Source organism: Taeniopygia guttata, chromosome 1 (assembly GCF_048771995.1).
Source record: "Taeniopygia guttata chromosome 1, bTaeGut7.mat, whole genome shotgun sequence".
Classification (NCBI taxonomy): Eukaryota; Metazoa; Chordata; class Aves; order Passeriformes; family Estrildidae; genus Taeniopygia; species Taeniopygia guttata.
This window is the reverse complement of record NC_133024.1, coordinates 23,079,944-23,103,562: the sequence shown is the minus strand read 5'-3', so window position 1 is coordinate 23,103,562 and position 23,619 is coordinate 23,079,944. Positions and strand designations below refer to the sequence as shown.

The 23,619-nt window shown below is 43.6% G+C and overlaps 1 protein-coding gene across 1 annotated transcript in view; it reads right to left on the bottom strand.

The window, feature by feature from the left end:
• Positions 1-22,979, bottom strand: part of GAP43 (growth associated protein 43) — a 58,482-nt gene extending 35,503 nt beyond the window's left edge. The window contains exon 1 of the mRNA XM_002191159.6: positions 22,649-22,979. Within this exon, the coding sequence (XP_002191195.1) occupies positions 22,649-22,678 (30 nt within the window). The 5' untranslated portion in view covers positions 22,679-22,979. The remainder of the gene's footprint in view (positions 1-22,648) is intronic.
• Between the last annotated feature and the right edge of the window lie 640 nt (positions 22,980-23,619).

The window sequence follows — 23,619 nt, the reverse complement described above, 5'->3', positions numbered from 1 at the left end:
TCTGTCACTGAGGAAGACATTAAATAGCACTGGTCCCCATATAGACTCCTAAAAGTCACCACTTGCCATCAGTGTCTACAGGGGTTTCAAGCTGTTGACTGCTACTCTCTGGAGGTAACTGTCTAACCAATTCCTCACCCACCAAAGAGTCCTCCCATCAAATCAATCTCTCCAGTTTAGACAGAAAGATGTCATTTGGGACCATTTTAAAGGTCTTGCAGAAGTCCACATGTTGACATCTATAGCCCTTCCCCTGCTCACTGGAGTAGTCACTCCATCACAGAAAACCACTAGGTCACTCAGGCAGGACTTGCCCTTTGTGACACCACCACTGCTTTATACCGAGCACCTGCACAAAGAAATGGTGTTTCTTCTCCTGAACTGCAGCTATAGCCAGGTGAAACCCTGTGGCTGCCACCTGTGCCTTCAGTGTCACACACAGCAATTAAACTTTAGGAGGGACAAAGGTGTGTATCTCAGCTGAAACTACATGGTGAGCTGAAGAAAGCAGAAAAAGGATTTTTGATTGGGATCTAGCAAGGCCAGTACAGTAAGCAGTGCCTTTCTTACTGTTCCATTAACCTACTGGTCAGACCTTTGTCTTTTGTTTTTCCAGTCTTGAAAGAGAGCCTAGCCCCAAGCATCACCTTTAGCCAACAGCTTCCCCATTCAGTGAGGAGCAGCATACAATCTTTCAAATCATCAGATCTGCTCTTAGCAAAACCAAAAAAAACAGAGTTGTAAGTCTACACAGTTTGACAAACTGGCTTGAAAACAGCTCTGCCAAAGATATCCTCTTCCATAGCCTCTTCAGCTTTAGTTCCAAATAGGCCAATCCCACAACCCTGCTGCAGAGTTGAACTCTGTGTGCACAATAATATTGTATCCCCAAAGTGCAGCAATCCATTGCCAAGGCTTCTGCCTATCAGTATAGACTCTCTCTTCTCACTGGGGTAGCAGGCTTTTTATCAGCTTCTGGTTCTGATGGATCCAACAGGTCTCACTGGCATGGCCTCTCCTCAGCCAGCCAGGAGCAGGAACAGCCCTACTAGCTCTGCTTTTTCCTCCATAGGATTTCTTGACCCTGTTAACACCAGCCTCAGTTTCACTAGGCCAGGATATCAGCCTAACTGCTGGAAGGCAGAGAATGAGGGTGTCGAGTCTGGATCTGATCTTCATAGAAGCTCAGTTTATTGATTTATGTTGTAGATCATCAGGCCCACTGGGACTTGACTGACCCCAAGATTGCCCTTATGCATCCCCTGGCTTGCCCTGGCCATTGTCTCCACCCATCTTTACTTCAGTGGCACCAGTGTTAATATCTGCCCCACAGATCTTCTACAAGGTTTCTGACAGGACTGTTGTGACAGTCTGTATATGAATTCACTACAAGCAGTGGGTAAGACATGGACCTATCTTATGAATCTGAATTATTCTGAGCACCTCTATATCTTGGATGCAAGGGACCTTAAAGAAAACTTTATGTGAAATTATTCTTGGCCTACACTTACTGTTCATTTCTCATACGTGTTTAAAGTAGAAGCATAGAAGGAGATCTATCAATATCTCCTCCGTGCTTAGGCACTACTACAGGTGAGAACAGGAAGACTTAGACCTACTTTTAAGATGTCAAATACAGGAGACAGGTCACTGGTCCCACTATGAGCTCTTACATACTGCTGACTCACAGAAAAGTGTGAGAAGATCCAGACCATTTTCTTCTATTCCTTCTATTCCAACTTATTTACTGATTAACAGTAGTACAGTAATCTTATTTGAAGTCCAGTGCCAAAAGCAATGTCAGATGATGAAAGTGGAGTTTCATTTCATTGATTCCAGTGACATTTTGCTAGGGATAATTTTTACAATATCTCTGTGGTCCACTGCTCCAAACAACTTACAAATTGGAGATATTGTTAAGTTCCAGAAGGACTCTGAACATAATTAAATTAGTATTTGTAGTGCTGCAAGAACCTCAAATGCATGGTGTGTAGCTCAGTAAAGCATTGTGCAATATTTAAGCCGTGCTCTTATCTACTTCCTCCTGTCAGTGCAGGATGAGAATATCCTAAAGGGGGGCTTAAGTGTCTGCTGGAACTTGAGAGGTCTCCAGAGGGGACATGTATGACACAGCTTCTTTCACACAGAATCTGGGCTTGACTGCCTAAGACTATGCCTGGTTTGTGTAACTCCAGTGCTTCCCAAGGTCTGTAAAACTGATAAATCAGGTCTCTGATTGCTGCTGTCACTCCTTAGTGGCATAGTCCGGAGGGCACAATGTTGTGCCACACCCCTTTTCAGGTGGGTTGTCACCAGAGTACAGGCATGGTTTTTGACCGGGAAGATCCTGAACACAAGACTCAGTAACCCCAGGGCTTAATCATTTTTTCTAGACCCTGGCACTGAGCTATGGGAAATGCACATATGGCTTTGAGCCATTCTGTTTCCTCCTTTGCTCCTTTACTGTATTCAACCCTATTGAAAAGGGAGGAGGGGGAGGCAAGCCTGCAGTGCCTGCTGCAAAAACCCCTTTGTGGACCCTGCTATTTTCATGCTATAAAGACCCCTGGCCAAATGGAACATGTTGAATAGATGTGCTAGGAAAAAAGCCCTTGGAAAAAGTCTTTGGATCCACCACTTGTAAGGGCTAGTATATCACAGGCACATTTAAATAGTCATCCACATCTTCTAATCTTCCTGTTGCAGGAAGATTACCACCTTTATTTATTTCAATTTTTTCACCACCCTGCTTCCCATTTTAAAGCTGTTATTAAAAAAGGGCTTCAATAAGTATTTAGCATCTTGGTCATAAGGTCTTCTAGTTTTTTTCCATTTTCAGTCAGGAAGTATGTCAGTAGCCTCAAAGCACTGCATATCACAATGTCTTTTGCCCGGGCACAGTTTAGATGACTCTGCAACTGGTGCATCTGTAGCAGAACTGTACTCTACATCCAGAAACCCCTGGAGCCCAACCTGTGGGGGGCTTTACTCAGAGGGCCCCTGGCAGAGAAGCTGAGGAAAAAGGGACCTTGGTAAGGACTCCTACGATGGCTGGCCAGCCAGAGGGCACAAAGCTACTTCCATGTCTTTCTACTCTGATGCAGTTGTGATATGGAATTAGGGTTTTCATCCTGACTTTCCGGAATAGGAACTTTCTTCCCTCAGAACTCATGCAAAGCCAGACAGAAAGCACTGGGAAGCTTGCACTAACACCAGAAAATGGACAGTGTTTCCTCTTCTCTTAGTAAGAGCCAGTTCCTGCTGAGTGGCTTTGTCACACACTAAAGAGAAAATAATTGAAAATCTCCAGGGTCCTCTAGACCCTCCCTGTACAGTGCAGCATGGCTGACTTTGTTCATCCACCCTGCAGGAGTGTTTTTTACCAGTCTCGGGACATTTGCCCCAAAAAATGACTCTCTGGGCTCCTGTGGCAGTTTATTCATTCAGTGAACTAAAAGATTCCTCCCCACATTTCAGCCAGTCCCTGCATCTTGTCCATGCCAGCATTAGTTTCTGCCTTTTTAGTAACACTCCTTCATATATCAACAGCTCTCAGTTGTCATACCAGCTCCTTTGTCAGATCACTCCTCCTAGCCCTCTTAAACCCTAACCAGAGATCTTACTTGATTACTGAATTTACATTTGTTCTACTTAGAAATTACTAAAATGTCTCCCCAGCTTTAATGAATAATGAAACACTATACTTACAAAAATAGTAATTAGCAATATAGCTCAAAATAAATCAATGTGTGGATCAGACTCCCAAAGGCAGGAGGAAAAGCTGCAGCCTTTAAAATAGGTGGAGCTGAAAATAGCTAAACACTTGGGGATAAAGAAAGGGGGGAAAAAGCTTAAAGGAACTTATGAATGGCCAAGTCCTATAGATAATTAGCAATCCACACATGGATTGCTACCACTGGACTGAGTCTGACTGCTCCATTTCTTGTCAGTTCCCCTCAAATACTATTCAGCACATTTAGAAGTTTTCTGAGGATGTCAAGCAGCTGGAACAGGCAAGAAAAGTAAGAGGAAATAGAAGAATGTCAAACCCTCATGAGTGGTTGTCCAAGAGTTTCCATCAGGGTTCCTATCATCCTTCCTTCCAGATGAAGGAAGAGGTACTCACTTTAAGAAGAACCAAATGTAGGAGGATTTATAACACTGAAAACCATTATTATTTCCACATCCTTGGGATGGATCTCCCTTGTGGTGTCGGAAAGGAAGCAATTAAACAAGCAATGGGAGACAAGACAATGAGAGTGTGTTGAAAGGGCATAGGGAGCACACTGATTTACAGAGGAAAAACAATTCAGATACTACAGAAGCCAGCTTATTTCCCCTAGCACCACCTAAATATAATGTTATTTTTTGGTAGAAAGTCATGATTCTACTTCTTCAGCAAGTCACAGGACAAGGCTGGTTCTTGCCAGAACAATTTATTGACCCATTAACAATAAAAATATCAAATAGTTCATAAGACACATCCTTGGAGTCAAAAAACTCATAGGTCTGCTCAAACAACCCAATTATGGTATGCATATGTCTACATTACGTGGCCAGGTCATGTCACTTCTTGTACTACACTTTTCATATTAACCAGTCCCTCTGTCAGGAAAATAGAAACAATGAAAAAACATGCAAATTCCATCATAGTGAATGATTATCTATCTAAAATCTTAGCCCAGGAGTATAGTGGTTTCTTTCTTTCTTTTTTTTTTTTTTTCTGTTTTTTCTTTTTTTGGTAACTCTTTCTTTTCTCTCCTTCCCAGCTGGGGGGGAGGAAATTATATGGTACAACTATCACCAACTGCATGTCACAAACACAAACATATGTATAAACATAATGGAGCAAGTGAGCAAATTGCAATGAACACACTGCCTGAAGTCAGGCTGCATAATGAATTCATTAAATGCTACTGAAATTAAATCAGAAACTAATCCTAAATAGAGAATACTTTCAAACAGATTAAATTCAACAAGACTCACTTGATTCTTTCCAGAAAGAATGAGTTACGAATGTACAAACACTTTCTGTACTCTCAAACCAACCATTAATTTTTTGGAATCTGCCTGATCCTTAGATTATCTGTGGATACTCATGTGGAATTGCACCTGCTGGGGCTTTCAGGTGACTAACATTTTGATTTCAGTGCAAAGCAGAGAAAAAAGTTTCTACATGTAATTTCCTTTGGTTGCAGAAGCAATTATTTTGAAGCCTGAAGAAAATATAACACATTCCCCCAAGATTGTACTCTCACAGAACTTTACCATGAATTATTAACATTTTAGTATACATTCCTATGCTTAAGCTCTAACAGTTCCCTATAAACTTGATTCAAAGAAGAATTAAAGGGCCAGATTTTAAGGAATGAATAGTGGGATCTTAACAAATGCCTCATAGCCTTAATCCTATTGAAACCAGTGTGAATTAGGCACCAAGGCTTTCTGAAAATCCTGCTAGGCTCCTGCCTATATAAATCTTATTTGTTAGAGCAGTTCTGTAAATTACCTAATACCACCCTGCCACTGTTTGGAAAAAGGCTTGTAAATATCTGCTGTGAGATTGCAAAGTAAAACAAAGTGGCTTAAAGAAGACTTAAAGCGCTAGTAGGAAATCTGGATATTTGGAGATTAGGAAACTCAGGGGTATAAAAGGATTACACTAAAATCTTGGTCCTAATTTTTGCAGTTGGAAGTTGGAAGTTAAAATGCAGGAGGGAAAAGTTTGGCAAAGGAGAACAGAAGTTCAGGGTTAGGGCAGCTAACAGATGGCTGTCCTACACCTCTGCCCCACCTTTGCTGCTGATTCCTCTGTTATCCTGGCCCGTGTTTTTCATGGGGTCATTCCAAGTGACAAGTTCTGCATCTCTGAGTAGCTGACTTCAGACACCTTGAGTCTCATTTGGAGCAGTGCCGAGCACTCAGAGCTGCAGCTGACAGTAATGGGAGATGTTTTGAGATATGTGAAACTGAAAACGAAAACTATGAATAAAGGTCAGGCCCTCTGTTTCTAAAATTCAGGACATAAAAACTAGGGCATCCTGCTGACCAAACTCTTCGTGCCTCAGCTGTCCACCTGCAAAAATGGAGTAAAAATATTCTGTTATCTCACATGGCTGTTGCAAAGATTTACTAAGTGATATCAGGGATGTGCTCAGAATCACAAGACAGCTCAAGAGTAAATTTGTACTTCTGATTTCAGAACAAGGTTTGAATACTATTAAGCAAAGTTATGGAGGTCACACACTGACTTATTTGAGAATTCAAAATATTGAATAACTGCTCATTAAGTGAGCACTGTCCATTCTGTGACCTGAATGTGGTCAGAATCCCTGAAGAGAAAAATGTGTTCCTGTCATTAGAAATGTACTGAAATGCATTCACAAGAGAAGACCATACTGAGGTTGCACAGACAACTACATTCCCAGTGTTGGCTTGTTTTTTTTATATTTGCCTTAGCATCTTTAACACCTTTCTTCTAACATAGTTTCTCCATGGTCTTTTTCACACATATATTAGCTCATGTTGCAGCTGAAGTCTAAATCTATTTCCACTCCCAATAATGTGGTATGATTCAACTTTTACCCAGATTTCACTTTCTAAAATGTAATGAACTACATCATGGGAGCTCAAACCTTTTGGCTTCATCAGCATCTTACAACAAACCCCAAAAAACCGAAAACAACTTTAAATGTCCAAGAGGTGTCAAGCCCCTGACCAGTACCCTTAGTCTTTGAAAAAGCTGCTCCCAAGCAATGGCTCCCCAGGGTACCAGCATCCAGTGTGGGATGGGATGAGGCCAAGTGTCCAGCTGAGTCCCAGAGCTTGTAGGAAGCTGGTGGCCTCAGAAGCCCCTGGGGGCTTCCTCCCACATGGAGATATGGATAAAAAAGCACTCATAACATCAGCAGTGTGCTGGCAGTAACACAGCATATCTCCATAACCCCAAGCTGCACCAGGGGAGGTTAAGGTTTAACACAAGGAGGAATTTCTTCACAGAAAGGCATATCATGCATTGGAATGGGCTGTCCAGAGAGGTGGTGTAGTTGCCATCCCTGGAGGTGTTCAAGAAGTGACTGGATGTGACACTCAGTGCCATGGTTTAGTTGACAAGGTGCTGATCGGACAAAGGTTGGCCTCAACAATCTTAAAAGTCTTTTCCAAGCTAAATGATTCTGTGATTCCATTGTGGGAGTTACACTCAGTATCTGCCTCTGGGTCCAAAGCCACAAGTTGTCCATCCTTGAATTAGGTGAAGCAGGATTATCAGTGGAATATGAAGGGTTTTTCTTAGTAAAAAAAAAAAAAAAAAAAAAAAAAAAAAAAAAAAAAAATTAATAGAAAGTACATCTTATCTGGCAGTTTAATGAATGCACCACTACTGCATCGGGGAAAAGCCCCCTAAAGATTTAATCATTTAATATGTGCAAAAAAGCTACTGTAGAGAGAATTACTTTGTTCAAAGGATCAGCTATACCCTTGCCTAGGTTTTGTCAGCTCTGTAGCTATCCTGGAACATCAGAGCTGGAATAGCAGGGCTGCTGCAGGGCAGAAGCACAGGGCATTGATAGAAGTGGAGCAAAGGAAAGGCAGAAATCCTGTTTAGGACTTTCCATGCTCTGTATAACTGAGCACTATTTCACTGCCACTGGCAATAAAATTACCTCCTGTTTACACCACAGTACTTGAAGCTTGTGGTTTTTGAAAAAAACTGTGCCTATCTCCAATTCTGATTAACATCTCCAGGCATTTCTGTGCTGCTCAGCTTTCATAAATGGATTTCCAAACAGCAGAACTGCTTGGTATGGTACCCCTCAGAGGTACTCGGCATCCTCTGTTGTCTGCTGCACCTGACAGCAAGAAGAGTTTAGAGGCAAGTATCTAAGAGAAGTTGATACTATCTAGAGGTTGGGGGTATCAGCATCGATGATACAATAATGCATGAAGCTGAGAAAAAATGAATCATATGTGAAAGATGGAACTGGGTGGATATAATGAGGCAGAGCAACAAGAAGCACATTTTGCCCTCTGCAAGAACAGTTCAGAACCATGGAAGAGAAGCAAGCAAACCCTGACAGTGGGGCCACTTACTGCACTTTGTGAGATGGGAAAGCTGACCTTAGCTGGTAAGGCCCCTTCAGTTCCAGGGCAGGTGCTTACAAGTTACAGTATTATCTGCTGTGGTCAGTGCTTCTCCTTCTAGAGGGATATGAAGCCAGCAAAGTCCCACAATCACAGATACTTCCAATAAATCTCTCTCCTGATGTAGTCTGGTGCCTTTTCTGCCACCCCTTCCATTTCTGTGCCATAGCAGTGCACATTTCCACAAGCGTTACAGCAAGGTTAAGCTAAAATCCCATCTGCTTTGGGAACAGTAGGGACTATAAAATCCCCACCATGTCACAAAAGCTAACACAAGGTCTACATTTCCACTGCCTTCCTGGCAAATATGCATCAGGTTTGGCCTGGAGAGACAACCACATTTTCACTTTGCAACATGGTGTATTTCTTTCCTATACTGACAGCCTCTCCACTTCATTCTTAAGTGGTAGAGGGACAGTGTCCTTCCTCCAGACCTGAGAACAAGACCTTCTCTTTTGGCCACCTACACTGCCTCCATGAAATATTTCTTCTGATTGCTCTGTCTTTGACTGTCAGCAGTGCTTTGTGCACTCGTTGGGGAAGTAACTTTCTTCTGGAGATAATTCATGGACACAGAGGCTTAGGAGGCAACACAACAGTTCAGCAGCAGCTAGCACATGTAGCCATGGTAGGAAAAATTCCCTGCCTGTGCCTGACCAGAAAATTGTGTCCCATCTTACAAACTAGAGATTTGATACAAGCAATACAAATATTCACGATCTCCACAGTAAGCAACAGCATATTCAGATTTGGAGAAGGCTCTCATCAATAAAAGTGTATGACTGTACCACCAAGGTTCTTGCCTCTTCTCATGCTCCCTTAAGCAGAGTTTGAAGACTCTGATCTCTTTCTTAAGCACATCCTGGTGTGTAGCTTATGATCCAGACCCTGTTGTGAGCACAACCTCCCCACCTGGAGATCCTCCAGGGCAACAACCTGGAACTTCATGAGACCAGCACAATCTCAGAATCCAGGCTCTATGACAGCATGGACCTGCTTGCTTCCACTACTTCAGGGGCAGCTCTTCCTTATGAGATCCTCCCACAGAGTCCCGTAGGCAGATATATGTTCCACCCCACAGACACAAAGAAAAAACGACTGGCAAATAAAGCAAACAAATTCTTTTCATTACTCATTTTATTTCAGGTGAGAAGAAGGGGGGGGGAAGAAGAAAGGAACAAACATATCATTTTTCTGTCCTTTCTAGAATTAATTCATTCAGAAGAGACATGAATGCTAGTTTAAAAGCTGTTGGTTATATAAAGAGAAAACAGGCAGAATTACTGCAGCAGATTATTCCACTTAGATCTGTGCCTTGGTTTCCTCATATACAAATGGAGTATTAACAAGAGTGTTGCAGGATTGGTTTCTTAAGGTTCTTCCCTCCAATATCAATGAAAAGTGTAGCACTAGTCTCAGTAATAACAGCTTTGGCCCATTTTTTCCCAATTATTTTGCAACCTAACATTCACAGGCACAAGTCAAAAGTAATGGGACTCATGTATTACATAAAAAGCCTGTCTCAAAAGCATCTTTCGGGGCACATGTTAAAGGCAGAAGCAGAAAATGTAAAATGGACACTACCTCTGAAACCTCACTTTGACTTTCCTGCAGATGCCTTTTAATAGTCTTTATTGTATCTTTTTTTTCCTTGAAAGTGTTCCCCACCTCAGCTACTACAAAGGACAGAGCTCACAGAGTGGGTAGCAATTCAGTATTTTCCTAATTTCCAGTATTATCCTAATTTCAAGCACAGCAAAATGCCGTATTTGCCACCCACCATTCAAACCCATCACTGAATTCAAAATTCTGATTTCTTCATGGTCTTTCTCTGTGTTGCTATTTTGCCATAATATCTCATTGCTTCATGAGCCTTAATGGATGTTCTCCCAGGGAGATAGGTGGGGTTGTAATCTCTATCATACAGACACTAAAATCAAACAAAAAGAGGCTATGATAAACCAGAGCAATGACAAATTTTGGGTCCCCAATTCGCGATGCCTCGGATTAGTATTTCCCCAGCTCTGTGTGTGTTGACAGCAAACCTCCACACAATACCAGCTCTGCTCTTCTGCAAGTCAGACCCCAGGTGTCTCAAACCAAGAATCCAGAAAACAAGAACACGCCAATTAGTGGCCACCCATGGAAAACCTCATTTACGTGGCCTTTTCATATCACATAGGAACTTGTGACAAGAGGCTGGAAAAAGCCTAATTCTTCAGGGCAGTATTCAATTGCCAAAATACGAGACCATTCTTCTGTTTTTGAACAGCCCCCTGCCCAATTCAATACATAACCTTCATCACTGGCAGCAAATGCAACAGGAGACCTATAGAAATCAGCTTTGTTTATGGCAAAACTCATTCAGTCCCTAAGTGTATTCCATTCTGTGCACTGAATGAGACAGGGATCCTATTGAAAAAAAAAAAAGGTACCAGTATTTGATCTTATAATTAAGAACCACATTTTTATGTCTCTTCATGAAAGAAGACAAATTAAAGATAGGCAACCCTTTTAATTAATTTTCTGTATACTAAGTGTTTGACTGTGAAAACTAAATATATGCTTAATAAAGGTGTTTAATCTTTAATTTTAAATGTAAACTAAAAAGGGAGAAAATAGGAAATTTCATCATTTGAAATCATAACATTCCCCTCCTTTGTATTATAAAGGTGCAACTGTTACCTCTTAAATGGTTGCAAAATTCTTTGCACTTTCAAAGCTTTACTCCTCTAATCTCATCAGACAAATAAATTAAAAAGCCACAGTGTCTATTTGAAGAAGACCCCTACCAAGACAATTCTTGTCCGAGCCGGAAAAGCCCAGCAAAGTTTGATGTAGATGAAAAGATTGTCTTTGACTATTGCAATTTATCTCATCTCCCAAAAGCTGGGTAATCCTGACTATAGGCAGGGTGTCTTGTTCCCCCTCTTGTGCTGTGAAAAGACTCAGGAATAAACAAAGGATATATTCCTATGGGTTATACAGATTTAGCATGAGATACTGGAGGATACCACAGATCAGCTTTAGCTCTTCTATACTCCCATGTAACAATAGCTCTTCTGCTGCAGGAGAATACAACCAGAGAAGGTGAATTATATCCCAGTATATTTTATTCTGTATTCCCAGAAACCACTGAGACACATCATAATGGCAGCAGAAGGGATTAAGCACTGAAGGTGACTTCTGGTAGGAGTACAACACTCTGGTTGGGAATTTCTGAGTGCCATATGATGCTTTGAGATAATTCATGTCAGGCAGGTAGATGGAGCCATCAATTGATAAATCCTTTGTAAGAATTCTCCCATGAAGATGATGAACAGTGCACCTCAGTGTGGAGTTCCAGCAGATGTTTGTGTTCAGGAGACAGATGTTGGAGCTAAGTCTAGGAGGAAGGTGAGACATCTTGCTGAAACCATAACTTTAAGTCCACTAGAAAATATGGGTAGAACTGGGCACCTCAGTACCATAATACACCAAGTGAATGCCTTTAGAACCTGGCTATAAAAAATGCTGCAGACAAAGTGACATCTAAACAGTCTGGGTTTAGGCATCTTGCTCTGGTTATTGGGGAGGTATCTTTGGATTTGGATCCAAACCCTGAACCGCTGTACTGAAAAGAACAACTCTAGTTCCTCTCTGACAGCATGTAGTAAATAACCATTTATTCAGTATCTCAATGGACACACTAGCTTCCCTAAATTATGGAAGATGTTGATCCAATCTCTACTGTACCTGAAAAGATCACAAGTCTTACCTCCCTCCTACAAAAGATTGTTTAGAATGAGCTGCTCCTAGCTTTTCCTGTGTAAGCTCCTTGGCTTTTTCCATAGAATAATTAAATAATCATCAGGCCAGAGATAGAGAGCATACAAAAGTAAATATCACTTCATATCCTACTGGTTAAGCACACCCCTGCAAGAGGACAGATTGGGTCCAGGTTCTGCTTCAGTGAATATTTGATAATAATCATATGAAATAGTGTTGAAGGAGCACAAGAGACTATTTAGTCCATCCTCTGGTCCAGAGGTACTTCCTGCATCCCTTCAGTGACTGAAGCTGCCATAGTTTACTCAATATATCACAGTGCATCACAATCTTTTCAGACACCCCATTAAAGACCATTACTCCTAGCTTTATACATCATGGGCAGCAGGAACAGATTACTCCTATTTTCTTTCACTTGCCAGACTAGCATCTGGACCACTCTTTGCCTTATTTCTTTTGGGTTAAACAACCCTAATTATTTCAGTCTTTTCTCCTTTTACCTCAAGCAATTCTCATTGTCCCAGTCTACATCCTCTCACTGGACCACACTTCCTCAGAGTGCAGTACAAAACTAAGGCAGGACATTTCAGCTGAGTCTTACATGTGCACATCAGAGCTGAAAGCTTATGAGATGCGTCTGATGGCCTGTGCTCCTGCTTGCACAGCCTGGTAAGATGGTGTTCCCCTTCCTGGCAACATGACGATGTTCTAGCCTAACCCTGAACTTGTGGTCCTCTAAAGACCCTGTCTGCCTTCCTGAAGGACAGCCTGTGGTCTCCCATGTAGAACTGGCTGTAATATATTAATCATTCCCATAGAGAGCACTTCATATTCACTCTGATGCTGTTCAAACCATGTCCCTTGTTTGGTAAGCTTTTTTTGAATTACAGCGGTTTCCCCTAGATCACCACAGCTGGTTTATGCCATCTGCAGATTTTATAAAACACTTCCTCTAGACAGTTATCCAGGTTAAAATTATAATATAAAGTACAATGTTAGTTAATGAAAATATGAAGTACTAGCAGACCACAGCACAAGCTTGTGGCAACCTGCTCAATAGCCTTCCATTTCAACAGGAAATCAGTGAGAATTGCTCATTGAGTAAAATTATCTACACCAGTTCTGCATCTCTGCTGTAATGCCTTCCTTTGGAACATGTTTCTTTGCTTCATTTATGATAAAAGACTGTGAGATAATGTCAAAATTCTTACAAATGACAAGGTATGACAACTACTTCCTCTGTATCCACAAGGCTTGTTACAGAAGAAAGCTAAATTAGTTTGACATGATCTGTTCTTGACAGATCTGTGCTGCCTCCTAATAATCTCTTTTATTTGATTATTTCCACCATTTTTTTTTCCTTCAGGAATGAAGTTAAACTGGGTAGTCTGAAATTTCTTATCTTCTGCTTGTTTTCAGCCTTCTGACACCTCATCCAGGCCTCATGAGTCTTCCAAGCATTCAAAGCTTACAGTTCAGAGATTGCTTCCTTCACATTTGTAAATAAGCTAGGATGACTTCAAAGAACCATCTTGCATCAGAACATCCTGATTTGTTCTGCCCTTTTCCTAGATCCTGATCTTCCTCCTTTGTGGCTCCTGTTACCTCTTTTAGCCATCAACTTGCAGCTCATCACATTACTGAAGATATGCAAAATGGGCATAAAATGCTTTGGCCTTATTGACAATGCTGGATGTAAAACTTCAACCACAGCTCTCCCCTCCTCTCCATGAGCACCATAAACAGAGAAAGTCGGGATAATATTATTTCACTCTCTTGCTCTGGCTCAATTACTTTTTTGTCTGTGTATTGAGTCGATTATGGTTTATAAAATGACCATCTAGGCATGCCAGTAAACAGCCTAAGAGTGTTATGGGGATTTTATGGTTGTAAGTGTAATTGTGTGAGGGCTTTAGGCACCTCCACACTTAGAAAGGAAGGAAACCTGAAGTTCTATATCCTATGACAGACACCTCTAAGAACATACTTCAGTTTAGAACAATCCCTTATTTCTCAGCTCAGGACAATGCTAAAATATTGTGAGGCATTTCAGACTCCTCTTGACAGTCACACCCCGATTAAAAAATAATTAAAATCTACAAGATAAGGCATTGTCTCATGGTATCTCTTCCTGATTTGTGGAATCATACCACTCAAAGCAAGAAGACAATAATGTAAGTAAGAATTAACTGTAAGAGTTCCTATGAGCCGTTTAGGTAATTTTTCACTAATTTGTCTTTTTTTTTTTTTTTTTAATCTTCTACAGAATTTTGTAAACTGACAACATAATGGATGGTTCTTTTTGCTGCATGTCCAGTTTTACCATATAATAGTGAACTTCAAATATTGTTTCACATATTAACTTCACTAACTTTTCTCTGGAAGTTATCCAATTTCTGTTTACTTCATGGAGATTTTAGCTGGTCAGTTCTTCAGTTATTTTGGGGGAAGATCTTTTTTTCCTTGCTCCATTTGTCCTTTCTTTAGGGTTTTATCTCTTCTAGCTGTTATTCTGAGTGGAATTTAGAATACAAGGGAAAGGCCATTTGCCAATGTTGCACTACAGGCAGGACTGGTTGCATCCCTATAATGATTTTGACTGCAATTCTAACAGTCAACATTAAACATCAATTTTCTGTTGCAGTTGTCAGTCCTCAGAACTCCTGTGTAGGACTTGAAATTCTCTTGGGTTTTCCACAGGAAATGTAAATAGGAAGGGTTAAACCCATAGTGTTCCATCTTTGATCAGACAAAACCTCCATTCTGACAGAATCATCTCAGCCTGTGCAATCCAGGTTGTTGCAAGTTGCCAGTCTGACTTCTCCAACATAACAAGTTAAGAATTAAAATGTTAACAGTAGGTAAAGTGAAAGTTCACAGTTCTAAGGAACACAGTGAAGTGTCCCTGATGGAGTAAACTTTTGGTCCAGCTTCTAAAAGCCCCTTTGCCTCAGTTCCCCATCATTCCAGTACTCTTCTCAGGCACAGCCAAGCAGACAATACCTTCCTTGCATTTGCTCAGCTGGTGATTTCCAGCAGTGGATTTCACTCTTACATGAAACCAAAGACCTGCAATTTTACTGTCAGCAAATCAGGCACTGACACCTGTTTCTTTATGTCTACCATTCCAAAAAAAGTCTAGATGACTTTTTGTTAAATTATTTATAAATCCACCACTGAATGCCTTACTCCTAAAACTGTGCGCAGACAGAAGGTGAAAAGACACAAGGCAAACAATGGTCAGCTCAAAACCATTGTGGTTTACATCCTGCTGGTTCCAGTCTGAATTAATATAAATGACTGGCATCTGCTGCAAAAAAGCGTAGCATAGTACCATGGTGCCCAACCTGCACAGCCTGGAGCACTTAACATTGCCGATTTATAAGGTCATTGAATGCTGCTAATAAAATAAATGGATTAGACTCCACTCAATAGTCTGCTGAATTGAATGCTAATTGATAAGTCTTAACAGTTATAAGAATAATCAGAACTGTAAATTATTCTGTACATTACCAGTTATTAGAAATCATCCCAATTCATAAAAAAACCCTGAAGTTCCTAAAAACACAGTAGCACTTCTAGGCAATTATGGGAAGGGTGGAATGAAACTAGCTTCAGAATGGGTTTCAGATCCAAACACACTCCCCTGCACCCCTGAATTTTAGGGGCATTCAAACTAAGTAAGTGAGATTCTTTTGGAGCCCTTTAGCTTTACTAATTACCAGCTCTTACAGAAAGGTGTATCCTCCAGAGAGAATGCTTAAATATTGTGAGATGACCCAGCTTTCTATATATAGAGATATAGTGTGATTATGGCTGGAATTAATTCAAGAAACTTCAGCTGCAAGATGAGTAATGAACAGGACTGACATTTATTGGTCATAATTTAAGAGACTGTAAGTACATCCTGGCTTCCCTTTTGAGACATAAATGCCAACCATCCCTGGTTGGCAGGTTCAGGACATCCTGTCTTGGGCCAACAAGACAGCTGTAGCACAGCCTGTCACCCAACAGTGGCATTAGAAGCCAAGGGACAAGCCTGGAAGGAGCATGTACCATCAGGAAAGCAGGAATGCTGACACCAGTTTGTACTGCATGCATTGCTCCTGTTGCAGCTATATCCTTCCCAGCTGCTGCTGTGGCTGGGCAACCTTATACTTAAGCCAAGAGCAAGGTAAGAAGTGAAGATTCACGATTTTGCTATCTCTGTCTAGGGATGCTCATTTGTGCCAGCTGCAACTCTGCCCAAGTGGAGAACTGGGACAGATACAAAAGCAACTGGAGCACAAAGAAGGAGCCCAGTTTTCCTTCAGATACCGGCGCCAGGAAAGGTGAAGGGAGCCAGACCCTGGTGGTAGTGGCTGATGCTGTCAGCAGGAGCATGGTCAAGGGAGCAGGGGGAAGGCAAGGAGCAGAACAGATGGGGAGAGGAGACAGAATGAGTAACAGGCGGAGACAGCAGGAGCAGTATAACTCCAAAAGCACAAATTCCTTTTGCTCTATTAAAAACAAATCACTATTTTCATTACACTATTCCTTCACCCCATACACATATTGTAGGCTGGATCACTGTGGTTGTCAGGAAGGAACTATCACTCTGGTGAACAGCAGGGAGAAACTAAGTTGTAGCCCTACTCTCAGGCTCTGGTCCATTGTAATAAAGCATGGTTCTGAGAAGAAAATCAATTATTTGTGTTAAAGGAACTCAAGGGGCTAATAAACATCCTAGCACTGCAGGAGTTGACTGAGGATGGATAAAGCAGAGCTTTGCCTGTCTAAAGCATCTCTCACTTGAGAGCTTCTGAATTCCTTTTTTTCTCCCCACTCTAATTGTTTCATTTCCAAATTAAAGAAGTATCTTGCAGAGATGGCCACAACAATCAGAGAATGCATGCTTAGATCAAGTCAGAAAGCAGGTTAATAGCACTGCCAGAAAGAGAAAGTGGCTCTCCCTAAACCAATTCCTCTATACTGCCCTGTGGTGCTCACAACCATGAAAAGCCATCGAGTTTTACACAGACACTCAGCAGGTGATAGAAAGAGCCCAAAGGAACCTTCTCCACTTGAGGCCATCAGACCTCTGAAGTTACATGTCACCTCCTGGTGTGCTCAGGAGGGTCTTGGAATTATAGATTAAATGAATGTGGATGGATTCCTGACTTTGATTTTGGACTTCAGATGTTGAAAGGTATTTCATCGGGGTACCTGCTCTGGTACTCCAGCATGATATTCTACCAGCAAACATTTGTACCCTCCACCATGCCTTTCTGGATGACCAACCTCCTCTTATCAACCCAACATTCCTCTGTGTAGAGTTACTGGGCTATGGTTGTTTCTTTACAACACTAAACATTGGGATTTCAAAACTCAGACAGGTAAGGACTGCTGCCAAATCTACCCCTGAGACCTGTCACTCACAGTAAACAGGGGAATCACGCAGTGACTTCCAAAGGGTATCAAAACAGAGAGCAGCCATCAAAAGGTTTATCATCCTTAGGTGTCTTTAGAGCACTGTCATCAGAGCTATTGTTCATTCTCAAATCCAAGAAGAGCCCTCCCAGTGTACGGAGGAAGCCCAAAGCACAAAGGAATCACAAGTCATTTATGCTCAGGAAGACAACAGGAGGTTTGTACAGAAGGAAGGATGCATGGACCAGCAGGGCATGCACTGAGCAAATGGCAGTCAGCAATGCACCACCAGCCTTCCACAACCATGCAGAGGCCTCAGCTTATAGAGCATGGTACTAATAATACCAAGGTTATGGGTTTCATCCCATATGGACCATTCACTAAAAAGCTGGACTCAGTGATCTTTGTGGGTCCCTTCCAATTCAGAATATTCTCTGATTCTGGTGTTTTTGCTTCAAATTATCTCAGCCAAAAGCAGAAGCAACCTTCAGGCTATAGCTGCTGTTTTACCTAGTAATACACCAATCCCTCAGCAGATACCTGTCTGCTTGGTAGAGATTAGGCAGAATGCACTTCTGCCCCATGTCCTCTGCCATGGACAGCACATGGAGCACACAAGTCACTATGAGGAACACACACCTCATAGCACAAGCACAGCAAATTCAAGCAGGAATACACATCTTTCATTTGCATCATGCAAGACTATCAGCCTGCCTTCATCTTGCAAAGGGCCAATGGGCCTCGTTCACCTTCCCACTAGCACAAGGCATTGCAAATTGGCAGCTGCCATCAGTGTTCTAGAAATTCCTGCTCTCTGGGAAATGGGCAGAGAGAAATATAATGTCTATGCAGGATGATCATGGGATGGCTTCACAAAATCCAAATCAGATAATATTCTGAGTTTAAAGGGATCTACAAGGATCATCAAGTCCAGCACTTAAGTGAATGTCCCACCCAGGTATTGATTCCACAACCTTGGTGTTAATAGCACTATGCTCTATCCAACTGAGCTAATCTCAGGGTCCAACACAGCTGGCCCGCAAGGAAAGTGGATTTGAGGTGAAAACACTTTGCATTTTCTCATTCTAGTCAGTCAAAGCCACATGACTGAAGGAGAGGTCTCTCATCTCCATCCACAAGCAATACCCATCCTCTCAACATACCATGGACAGAAGCCTGGAGCTAGAGCTCATTTCCTTATCCTGTGGCAGGAGCAGCTCTGAGAACATTCAGGCAGCCTCAGCGTTGGGCCAAGACAAGTCCTTAGATAATACATATTGGTTCCTTGGGCTGCACACGTGTCCCCAGCCTGGCATGGTCACACAGAAGATTCAGTGCAGCCCTCTAAGCAGGGATGCCTCTGCACACCAGCGGGCACTGCCTGACTGGTTTTTGCTGGGCCGTCGATTCAGGACCAAGTGGCTAAAGACAATTTGGATCCACAAACTGATTTCTTTCCCACTAAGCACTACCACTGTCCTTCTCCCACTGGAATCTCTGCCTGCAATTAGTTCCTTAAGAGGGGGCTTGCCTGTGCCATTAAGAACAGTTACATTACATATCTAGGAGAAATCAATGTCTCTAATAGTAAGAAAAGGCAGTGGAGGAGAGGGTGATGGGAGGGCTGTTTCTCTGGAGACACCCTTTTCTGTAGAAATCCCAGGGGTATTTCCCCAGGAAGAGAAATAGTGAGGACAGTAATTAAACTTCCATGGAACAATTGTTTACTGTAAGAAGCACAGAAGCTGCTCAGTGTCTCTCAGAAAGGCAGAGGCAGTGGCTAGACTACCCCTAGGTGCAGATGAAGTGCCTCTGCCCTGAAGTCAGCAGTCTGTGGTGATTTACACCACAAGTGGTGGGAGGAGGGGTGTGGATAGACACCCTTCCTTTAAAATACCCTTTCTCCTCTGTCCACAGTGGTGTTTAAAGGCAAGACCACGCCTTGCAAGTATTGAAGCATCTGGATCATGCAGTATAATTAAGCTATCCTAAATGAAGCCTGAGACATTTTAATATCCTGAAGCAAGAAAACCTTCACTCTGCAGGCATCTTCCTCTCTCTCTTTTTCTCCATTTCCTCCTTCTTGTACACCTCTGCAGTTCCTGGAACGACAAGCCACCTCACCAGCTGGCTGTAATTGCTGGAACTGTTCCCTAATGCTTTTGCCTTCTCCAATTGCATTAAACTGCATCTTTAGAGGTACAGCCCTATTTATTCATGCTGCTCGTGTGGAAGGGGGAAGAAATGCAGACTCCCTCATCTCCCCTCTCCCTCCTTCGATTTGATGGGTGTGGCAGGTTTAAACCTTTGCAGCCGCTGGCTCTCTGGCGCTGGGGTGATGAGGAGAGGATGAAAGGGGACAGAAGCTGTCCTCTATGGCTGGTGATGAATGGGACTCATCTCACCCACAAGTGGGAAACCTGCTTGCGGGTTATTGTTTAATCACTCATGCAATCCAATAGTGAGCACATACCCCCATAATGTCCATCTGTTCTAGTATGCAGCGCATGCAACACTTGCATTTCTAGCCACCTATCTCACTGCCCAGCCCTGTGTGTTACTGACTGCATCTCTCACTGGCAGGAAAGGTTGAGTTCAGGTTCTCAGACATAGCTCAACCCAGCTTTTCACTTATGCTACCTCTCAGCTGATTATTTTGTGAGCTCAGATTCAGAGCTGCAGTCAACTGTAGGCAGAAATGACAACACTTAGCTATCTACATCTCTCATGGGCGGGCACAGTCAGTCAGTCAAATACTTCACTCTTCACACTGGCATCGCACCCACAAGAAAGAATAATCTGCAAGGTATGAGCGTATGAATATATTTGTCTCTGAGGGGTGGGAGGACAGACACACACAGGCACACCTAGACACAAATGTGAAGAGATTTCTTCCACGCCCAAGCCTGTAATTTCAACATTTTGCTCCTTAGCTGCCAAAAAGGCGGGACACCAGGGACTTCCCCTGAAAAATAATTTGAGGAGGGCTGCCTTTATTTGGGGAAGGAAACTCCTGCCAGTACTGAAGAACCCATTCTATCTTTTTCTCTCAGCGAAAGGTCTGGGTGGGGACAGAGGAAGAGCACATGCTGAAAACCGAGGTATTTTTCTTCTCCCAATCAGAGCTTTCTCTGGCGTATCATCGGCTTTCCCGAGCGAGCCGCTGCGCTGCCGGTTCGGCACTCGCGCTGCGTGTTCAGGTACAGGAGCAGCAGCGGCGCTCGGAGCCCAGAGGCGGGGGGAAGCATGTGAAGGAGCGCACGGTGCGCGGTGCGTATCCCCGTAGTAGCGAGGCAGCGCGGGGCCGTGCGCTGCCCGTGCCGGCGCAGAGGGCTGCGCACCGTGCGGTGCAGCCGTGCGGGAGCGGGCACACCGCGCTGCCTGCCAGCAAGGCACCTGCCGGAACGCCGCGCATCCCTAATTGCCACGGCACACAGAAAGACACGAGTGAGCCCAGAGAGGTGTAAAGAACAGGTACATCAGAATATCATTCGGCAGCTTTAATGCCCAACCTGCGATGGTACGGGCAGAATGATCCCTATTCCCCTGTAGCTCTTTTCTGACTCCAAAGAACCCCAGAGCTCCTACTTGATTTTAAAATTTGCTGTGCGCCCCCGCCCACTGCTCTGTCACTTTGCCTCCCTGTCTGCCTTCCTTCTCCTCCTCTGCTCTTTTCATCCCGTATTTGCTATCAGAACGTGCTCTGCTGGCTGACTGCGACGTGCTCCCCCCTCCCCAGCCTTCACGCCCTCCTCCCAGATTTTAGTGAGCATATCATTAATTGCAGAGCATTTGAAAAACCTGCATGAGGAAAAAACACAGGATGACGCAGGGTCTCTTTCTATCCCAATCACTTGCCCCTCCCCATTATTCTACAAATTTCTCCTTCGTTTGCTAACACACATCTCCATTCAGAAACACACTTTAACCTGAATCTTCTTTCAACCCTGTGCTGTTCACACTAACTGCTCTGTTCTGTTGAACAGAACACTGCAGTGCTATACTGTAAAAGACATTGAAATTTACACATATATAAAGAAAGTAACCAGTATGGTGCTGTGCCTGAGTTGAGTTTTGTGCTCAGAACAAGCATCAAAGCTCCTTGTCCTTACCTACAATTCTTGGAAGTTTCTAAAATGCCTTGCAAAGATATCTAGGGTCAGTTCCTGCCTCCAAGTTCCAACTGCATAAATCCAGCATCCTCCCGAGGAAGTCCAAGAGGTTCTGCCAAAAAGGCAGGTTTGGGCTTTCACACAAAATACAAGTGGGAAGGGTGAGGGGGGAAATGATCTAAGTAGCTTTTTTTTTTTTTTTCCTCATTTCATTATCATTTTGGACACAACAATTTTGACACTGAAACGAGCCCCCACCCAAACCTTCTCATCATGTCAATTCCCTTATAGCAAAAGCCAGGCGGTACCAGGACAGAAAATGAGCGTGTTTCCAACAGGTTCACACCGTGAGCTTCTCTTATCCCACCCGAGTTCGGAGCTAACAGAGGCGTGGTCCTCTGTCTCTTTACCAGCTGGTGCACAGTTGTCTAACTGGTCGTACTATGAAGGGTATTGCAAAGAGGGTGACTCTCCCCCTCCTTAGGCTAATGCTTTTGTTATTATTTAATTGGATTTTTCACTGTAGAATAGGTTTTTAAAAAAATCCTTCAGGTTAATTCTTGCTCAGATTGTTGCAGCACAAAAAAAATGAATACACCTGTCCTCCGCGCCACCTCACAGCACAGGCACATAAAGAATCTCCCATTCATCAGAAACAGGAGCAATTGAGAGCGTTCTGACCAGGGATCAAGGCTCACTGGGCATCCGTTCCTTTTTGGCATAAGATGAAGAATTGCTTCCTTTATCTCCAAGGTAGAGCCAGATCTCATCACGTTTCCTGCCAGCCGCAACACTCCCCTCCACTTCCCCCACCCACCCCCCCCCGCCCCATCCACACCCTCAGAACCACACACAGAAAACCCTAGGCAATATAACTGCCCCTAGTAGGAAAAAAAAAATAATTTAAAAAAAAATAGAGGGGGGATTCTGGTGGCTCCCCCAAATGTGGATGTAGGCCACCCCCCTTCCCCACATCACGAGCCCCGGAAAGGCAAAACAGACACGTTGCAGGGTGTGAAAAGAACCTTCAGTCGCAAGATGCTAAAGAATTGCAAAACAGACGTCTGCTGAAAGCGGCTGAAATTTACTCCCCCCTTACCCCTTACCCCAACCCCTACCCCAGCCCCTCACACACTCAGGCAGACACGCACCCCACGGACATCCAACAGCCTGGGATGTTTCTCAACAGAAAGAAATATAAAAATCTTAAGCTCTACCTGTTTTGTTCTTCTCATACAGCACAGCATGATCGTATTGTCCCCTTCCTTCCTTCTTCTTCCTTCCTTCTCCTCTCTCCTTTTCCTCTTCTCTCTCTTATCTCTCCCCCCCACCCTCTCCACTCCCTCCCTCCCTCCCTCCCTCTCTCTCTGCCTCTCTCTCTCGCTCACACACACATACACACACGAGCACACGCGCGCACACACACCAGGGCAGTTAGCAGCAACTGGAAGGTCCGCAGCTATTGCTCATCACACATGCACACGCTGCCTCTCCCTGCCTCCCTCCCTAGCCTTCCCAGAATTGTTCGCCAGCTCTCCCTGACTCGTCACCTCCCCACCCCACCCCCACCCCGGCAGCCACCCCCACCCCCCCCCCCCCAAGTCCCTCGCCAGCCTCATGAATAATTAAAATCTTCAATCTGGACCCAATTACCCAACGACTTTCCCACCGTACGGAGGCGACAGGGGAGAGGGGACACTGCGGGCTGCGGAGGGGTGGGGTGGGCTGGGGTGTGTCTGGGAGGCACCGGGCGAGGAGGGGACCGGGCGGCTGGGGAGCCCCTGGCCCTACTCCCACCGTAGCAGCCGAAGCCCCCTGGCCACGGCCAGGAGTGGAATTTATGAGCGAAGAAAACATAAATCTTTGCTTGGGTGGGGTGGGCTGGCGTGGGCACGGAGGGGAGAAGAGGGAATGGAGGTACTGCCACGGCAGGCACTATATGCCGTGCACAGGTGATGTACCGTAGGTGGGAGCTGCGAGCTAAACGGGAGCTGGTAAATATGTTAAAATGGCTGTTAAAAATCCCTCTCCCCAGCACACTCGCAACCACACATGCACGTGCTGCCTTCTCCGTATGTCAGGCATAAACCCTGAATAGTGATGTCCTGCACCACTGAACGGGACAACTTTCTCCCTTGCTCCCTCAGTCCATTCCACAGACCTTCCACAGGCACAGAAAACGATCAGA